This window comes from Halichoeres trimaculatus, unplaced genomic scaffold, assembly GCF_033239565.1.
Source record: "Halichoeres trimaculatus isolate MK-OKI-2021-1 unplaced genomic scaffold, fHalTri1.1 fHalTri1_scaffold_11, whole genome shotgun sequence".
NCBI classification, from domain to species: Eukaryota; Metazoa; Chordata; class Actinopteri; order Labriformes; family Labridae; genus Halichoeres; species Halichoeres trimaculatus.
This window is the reverse complement of record NW_027437189.1, coordinates 30,672,432-30,679,933: the sequence shown is the minus strand read 5'-3', so window position 1 is coordinate 30,679,933 and position 7,502 is coordinate 30,672,432. Positions and strand designations below refer to the sequence as shown.

At 44.0% G+C, this 7,502-nt stretch overlaps 1 protein-coding gene across 1 annotated transcript; it reads right to left on the bottom strand.

Moving 5' to 3' along the window:
• Positions 1–2,905: 2,905 nt before the first annotated feature.
• Positions 2,906–5,187, bottom strand: LOC141799996 (stonustoxin subunit beta-like). Its single transcript, XM_074682439.1, has 3 exons — positions 5,085–5,187; positions 4,778–4,824; positions 2,906–4,557 (listed from the first exon to the last, which is right to left on the bottom strand). Exons 1-3 carry the CDS (start codon positions 5,117–5,119, stop codon positions 3,896–3,898), a joined length of 744 nt encoding a protein of 247 aa, XP_074538540.1. The 5' UTR covers positions 5,120–5,187; the 3' UTR covers positions 2,906–3,895.
• Positions 5,188–7,502: the final 2,315 nt, after the last annotated feature.

Sequence of the window (7,502 nt, the reverse complement as noted above, 5' to 3'; positions counted from 1 at the left end):
GAAAACATCCGACATATAGGCCAACCTTGCCACCCAGTTCATGTCCATCATGTGTTTCACCAAGGGAGAGCTGATTTCTGTGAGAAAAAGCAGGAGTTCACGCAAGTCACACAGGCCGGTGAGGACCTTGCCCTGGGACAACCAGTGGACCTCCGTGTGACGGATTACCTGGTGAAAGTGTGCACCCACCTCGTCGCAGAGGATGGAGAACAGACGAGCGTTCAAGGAGCGGGATTTAATCAGGTGTACAATTTTGACTGCCTCACCCAGGACAGCACAGAGCTCGTTGGGCATATTCTTGCCTGCCAAAGCCTGTCGATGGATTATGCAGTGTCTCCAAACTGCTGCAGGAGCGACTTCTTGGACGCGTTTCACCAGACAGCTGTGACGGCCCATCATTGCCCTGGCCCCATCGCTACATATACCACAGCACTGTTTCCAATCAATGTTATTATCCACTATGAAGTTATTCAATGCCTTGAATATTTCTTCTGCCGTGGTGTGAGCTGGCAGAGGATGACAAAACAGAAACTCCTCCTGCACATCTAACTCTCTGATGTAGCACGCATAAGTGATCAGCTGTGTGCAGTTGGACACATCTGTGGACCTGTCTATTTGAATCGGAGAAGCAAAGACTCTTGCGAATAGCACCCAATACCTGTTTTTTCACATCAGAAGCCATATCTGAGATTCTCTTCTGGATGGTGTCGTCAGACAAAGGGATGACATTTAACTTGACTGCAGCAGCGTCTCCCATCATCACGGAGCACACATCCTTTGCAGCAGGAAGTAGTAAGGTTTCGCCAATGTTGTGGGGTTTGCTTGCCTTTGCAATGCGTAATGCTACACGATATGATGCTTCAGATGCCCTGCTAGTTGACGTACTGTGTGTTTAGACCATCTTTCTCTGTATCTTTGGTTGTTTTAGCTTTGTGCTAAAAAAAACTCTACCGGCTTATATGATAAAGCTTGGTGCTTGGTCTCCAGATACCTCCTGAGTTTGCAGGGTCTCATGCTATAGTTGGCTAGCACCTCTTTGCAAACCACACATTGTGGCCTTGGAGCATCGGCGAGCCCTGTCTACGAAAAGCCTAAGCCCTAAATACCCATCATCATATTTCCTGCGCTTATGGCTTGGTTCAGACATTTTTCTTTTTGTTTTGCTTTGGGTTTTTTCTTTTTTCTTTTTTGTTCCTCTTCTTGCGCCTCCCCTGGAACTCTTTGGCGCCCCCCAGGGGAGGCGAGCCTCACACTTTGAAACTCACTGGAATAGAACTTTATTTGTCGTTGCAACAAGTACAACGAAATTGCAAACACACACACACACACACACAAACACACAAACACACACACACACACACACACACACACACACACACACACACACACACACACACACAAACACGCACACAGCTGTGTGTTCTAGACTTTAAGATTCATGAATCAGATGGAGTATTTGTACATGTTAGGAAATTAGAGTCTATGATGTTTATTCTTATGTGTGTGTGTGCGTGTGTGTGTAGTTATGATATTTTTTAGCCTATGCTATGTATAATGTGCTTTTGTCTTTTGTCTCAGGTTAATGCTTAAATCAGCCCCAAGGTGGAAACTAAGCGTATCATTTTTGAAATACTTCAAAAGACAGAATATTCTCAATATTTGACTCAGGCTTCTTATGGATGATTTGGGAACCAATGTTAGCCCTCCCACTTTCTCCAAATCAAACTAAAAGTCAATTTGTTGTAACTGTGGAAGTCCTGCCAAAAGGAAGTCCTCATCTACAGGATGATTGCTGCTACTGTGATCAGTCACTCATTCATTTCTTCAGGACACCTCACAGACAGAACAATAGACCATGTCTGGCTGAAACATGCTGAAAAAAGGCAACTGAAGAAGTCAGACTGTGAACAGTATGAAGATGGATGACATGCTGAAGCTCCTACCACTGCATAAATTCAAACCAAAACACCCTCAGTATGAGGTCCTAACATCTTGCACATGAGGACATTTAGTGGGAGATTCTATGTAAAGGGTTCAGCAGGCACATGATGATAACACAGCGTGATAAGACCACAGACAATATAATATATGGAAGTAGTCCTTGTGATGTCACCCATCTGTTACTAACACAGAGTTTTGAAACAAAACTTCAGCATGAGCCATATTGGAAATGTGGTCAGCTCTATACCTGCTTGCTAACATCAAGAGAGTGCCCCCTGTCGAGTCAGGTGATCCCTGCCTCTATTTGGGTAAATTCATGATCTTTGAGTGTCTATGGGTGCTTTTCAGGGATGGGGACTTCGTTTTTTATAAGCGTTATCACTCACCGTTTTGGAAGCAACTAAATGTTGTTTGGATCTTGTTCTTTTCTCATGAAAGAAACTTAAGAGAAAGAAACTTAAATATAACATATAGAGATAATTGATTTTGGTGCTGTTCTCATTGAATCTCATTTAAATTGTGGATTATTAATGTAAGATGTTTCAAGATCACAAATAGAGTCCTCAAAATGCCTTTAATGTTGTCAGAAAACAAAAGCTTCCTCAATGGACTTTTTAGCAGGATCAGACTTCATTAACTATCTTATGTAAGGGGATAATTTTTGTATGTGAGTGTTCCTTGGATGATGATGAATTTTTGCCACACGGACGCCATCAAAACACTTTATTTGGAAAAGTAAAAAAAAGGCATTTATTACATGACAAAGTTCTTTTATCTAATAAATCAGAAACGGACACACATCCTTTTGGATGCTTGTTATATTTTGAGTTTAAATGTACCTCAAAAATCCTTATTTACATTCAGCTGGATACAAAACATTTTCAGTTTGAACAAATAAAATCTTTTTCAACCATTTAACTCATTTTCTCGATATCTCAGTAAAACATCTTAAAAATGCATCAGTTCAAGTATTTTATACATTAATCACCACAGGAGGACTTAAACCAGCCTTTCTGAACACAGTCATTTGAGTGTGTCTCTTTAAATCCAAATGAGCTCAAACTAAGCCCACCTCCTTCTTGTATCATAGCACCTCAGGCAAGCCTCAAAACATGGCTGCAAAGAAAGAGCAGTTTAGTCGTATGTGGATGGTGTCAGTAGTAGATGCATCAAACAAGAAAGAGGTTACTGCAGGTAACACAGTGTAATCAAAAAGGATGAGGATAACCTCCAGCTTCATGTATATCTGAGACCTCCCCATCGTAGAGGTCACTACTCATCACTGTTCATCCATGACAGGTTTTTATAAATCATTGCTCAGAAAGTGAGGATGAAGACACCAAAAGTGTTTTATATGACATGTTCCCTTTAATAGAAAACTCTCTGGAATACAATAAAGCTGCGTTTCCACCGATTCACCGGTTCAGTACAGTTTGGCACGGTTTGGTATAGTTAAGCCAGATCCCGTTTGCGTTTCCACAGAAAACTGTGCCCTCTCGTGTAAGCCTGATGCCTAAAGCCACGTCTGTTAAATAATAGCCTGACGCCGTAGCAGCGTGACACAGTGTACCTCGCAAATAAATTCAACGAAGAAGAAAAAAGGTGACACAGTAAACGAAGAGCATAGATAGAAGACATGCAGCATTTCGTTCTCTCTGTGGTTGACATGTAGCTCTTTGATACAAAGTGCAATCAAGTTTTGTTTCAGAGAAGTTTGTGTGCCACCAGGAGAAATGCAGCCACTGTCGCGAGGTAAGTGACGATTCTTTCAACCAATCAATGGTCTGCAGTGTATTGCTCCACCTTCCAAGAGCAGATAGGTTCAGTCTGGCACCCATATGAAAGGGTCCCAAAAGTGGGACGGCTCATCTCGGTTATTTGGGGATCTGTCCCAGGACAAAAATGCTCACTGTACCGAGATGAACAGAACCGGTCTGCTTGGTGGAAACGTGGCTTAAGATCGCCATGGGACCTGAGAAAGATCTACTTTCTTTTTTTGTGTTTTGACAGATTTTTTGACTTTGGGTTTCTCCTCTCCTTTTTCAGCATTGAGTGTCTGAGCCTTGACTTCACTCCATCGATGAGGAGTTTTGTCTACCTCACAGAGGGTCACAGAGCCCTTCTTGAACCAGAAGCCAGGATAGACAGGCTCTGTGAACTGAGCTTTGAAGGTGTGAATGAGGCTCAGCTCTCCTGATTTGTCGCAGTAATAAGAAAGAGTACCAGCTTCCCAATCCAATAACACTGCTATCTTTTGGGAAAATGGTTCAGTTATATCTTCCGACGTCTTCCCATGTATGGCCTTGTATCCATTCTTTGAGCAGAGCAGACTCCAGGACATGTCATTGCACCCTAAGCCACTCTTGCTGTCCCATTTTCGATCCACTCCTCTGTAGGCCACGGCGATGCCGACAGTCCCTTTCCACTCCACCTCCCAGTAACACAGACCTTTCTGGCCCTCCTCACAAGACACTTGAGTCCTCTTGAACCGGTCCTCGTTTTCTTCTCGTTGCACCCTCTCCTCCACTCTCTGTACAGTTTTCACTCTTTTTTTATCATCAGACAGAAAGAGCCTTCTGCTTGCTGTATTTTCATCAAGCTTCAGGCTTCCATCATCTGAGGGAAAATCATGAAACATATGATTTAGAAATATGTGTTGAGAGGTTAAGGTGTTAAACTTGATCCCCTATTTATGAGGAGAAATCCGAACATGATAACTTGAATTTGGATACACTCCAGATGATAAAACTTTTCATCAGACTGAGATTGATTTAAAACTTTACCAGGCCTGATATACTAAAGTAATTATCAAAAAACACCTTCCAGAGGGACTTACATTTCTTTATCCCTGGCTTTAGACGATGCTCTCCACAGTGATCCAAACTGTACACAAGGGAAAAAAGAGTGAATTACTTTTTATTCCAAATTCATATATATATATCTCCACTCTTTGAAACAGAGGATGCAAGATCCATAATTTCCAAAAGGACAGTTGGTGTAACATCCAAGGGTAACTTGGGTCATAGACTGACAGCCAACTGTGCAGATTTGTGGACATAGATTCCATGAGAACAGCCTAGTTTTATATATATATATATATATATATATAAATTCATAATGGCAATCATGACATCTTCACCTACCAGAGTGTCGTCAGGCCCACTATATCAGAGAGCATTGCTGCCCCATTGTCTCCTGGGTGGTTGTAACTTAGATCTAGCTCTTTCAGGGAGGAGGACCTGAGTGCTGAGACCAGGAATGAGCAGCCTTCCTCTGTCACCTGACAGCCTGACAATCTGTAGACAACACGCATACAAACATCAACAAACATCAACATAAACAGTTGAGAGTTAAGTGGATCAAGTAAAGGTAGAAGTTGAAGGATAATTTTATTTGTACAGCACCTTTGAAAACATAACTTTACAAAGTGCTCTTATGGATTGTCTATATAAGAGAAAGAAGTGCAGAGTAAAAAAACAGATAAAAATAAAGATCAGCAAACAGTCAGTGAAATGATAAAACTTAAAGGTGTAAACCTCAAAATGTATGGTAAGCACACAAAGACAGGACAGGAGAGCACAGGGACTTAACCCAGCACAGACTGTAGTGGACTCTCCTGGCCAAACTGGAGGTTCTCCTCACAGAAAGTTAAAGTCGTTGCTCAGATTTAAATGCTGTCATGGCAGCTCTAGCCTCTAAGCCAGGTGGGGGAACCTCAAACATTTAAAACTTTCTGACATTCTACCCAGATTTAACCGACATGTCACCACAGGGAAACAACACACTGGACTTTGAGTACATAAACTTACAAGGAACATCCTGGTCCCAGCCTATCGTCTCTGGTGAAACAGTCAAGACCAACAAGGAGGACTGTGACTGCATGGCTCAGGGATTTAGCCTTCATGCTCCAGAACTGCTTCCAGTGCACAGACTGCCAGGTCTTCAGAGACAGCAACCCAGGAAGGAGAGGTAGATCTAGAGGAATACATGTCCTCCACCCTGGGCTTTATCGCCAAGTGTGCTGATGATGTCAACACCATCTGTACAGTAACTGTCTATCTGAACAAGAAATCCTTGCTGAATGCAAAAGTAAGAACACTGCTCAGGGCTAGGAACACTGTGTTTAGGGCAAGTGAAGCATAGGCAATCAGAGCAGCGAGGAGAGAGATGAGTGCGGGAATCAGGAGGGTCAAAGTCACATATGCCCAAAAGAGTCAGAGTCACTTTACCTCAAACGTGCCCTGGAGCATGTGGAAGGGCATTAAGTGAATAATTAACTAAAAGACCAAAGATGCACAGTGCCTTAAGGACCCCTCCCTGCCAGATGTCCTCAGTTAGTTCCAAGCCCGCTTCGAGCACCCCACCCAGCACCAGACTCATATCAGACAATGCACCCCTCAATGTGACCAGTGCAGATATGAGGACGGCCCCTCCAAGGATTAATTTTACAAAGCTACATGCCTTGACAGCATCTCAGGACGGGTACTGAGGGAATGCGCTCACTACCTGCCTGAGTGCTGGCTGGCATTTCTAGCACCTCACTTCAGTTAGCACTCATGCCTACCTGCCTGAACACTGACCCCATCATCCCCATCCCTCAGAGCTCCACTGTGTCAGGCCTGAGTGACTACTGGCCCATAGCAATATTCACAAAGTGCTTTGAAAAGCTGGTCATGGCTCATGTTAAAGGCTCAATAGATGTTGTCATAGATCCACATCAGTACACTTACAGACGAACCACTATGCTGACGACACCATTGTGTTGGTAGTCCACACAGACCTTACTCATCTAAACAGCAGGAACTTGTGCGTCTGCCTGCTTTTTCTGGCCTTCAACTCCGCCCTTTACACCATCATCCCACAGACTCTAGGGTTGAGTCCCTCATTTGGGGAAATGGGTCTGGACTTTCTGACCAACAGACCACTGACTGTAAGGATCCTCAACACTGCCTCCTCTTCCAGCACTGGCTTCTCCCAGAGCTGTGTGCTAATCCCCCCCCGGTTCACTCCGCTGACACAACAGCTCAGCAAAACATCCAAGCTGCCATCCAACACAGCAGCAGTGGGAAGCATCACCAACAATGATGAGTCCGAGTACAGAGGGGAGGTGAAACACCTGGTGGATCAGTGTGGGGAGAACATCCTCTGCATCAATGTGAAGAAAACCACTGAGATGGTCATTAATTTCTGAAGGAACAGACATCCCCCTGCACATTGGAGGAGCAGCCATGGAAGTAGTCTCCAGCTTTGGGTACCTGGGTGTACCTGACTGAGGACCTCAGCCAGAGCAGCAACAACACCTGGCTGATTAACTACGCCCTGAGCTCTGTCCCAAAGAGCTTCTGTCGATGAGCGGTGGAGAGCATCATTGTGTGGAATGGCAGCTGCTTTGCTGCAGAGAGAAGGGCTTTACAGAGGCTGGTGAAGGCTTCACAGAGGATAATGGGAAGCTGCTGAGCCATTGCCACAGACATTTACTGATACAGATGCAGAAATAAGGCCACCTGCACCATTACGAAACCCACTCATTGCGCACACAGACTCTTTGACCCTCTCTCCTC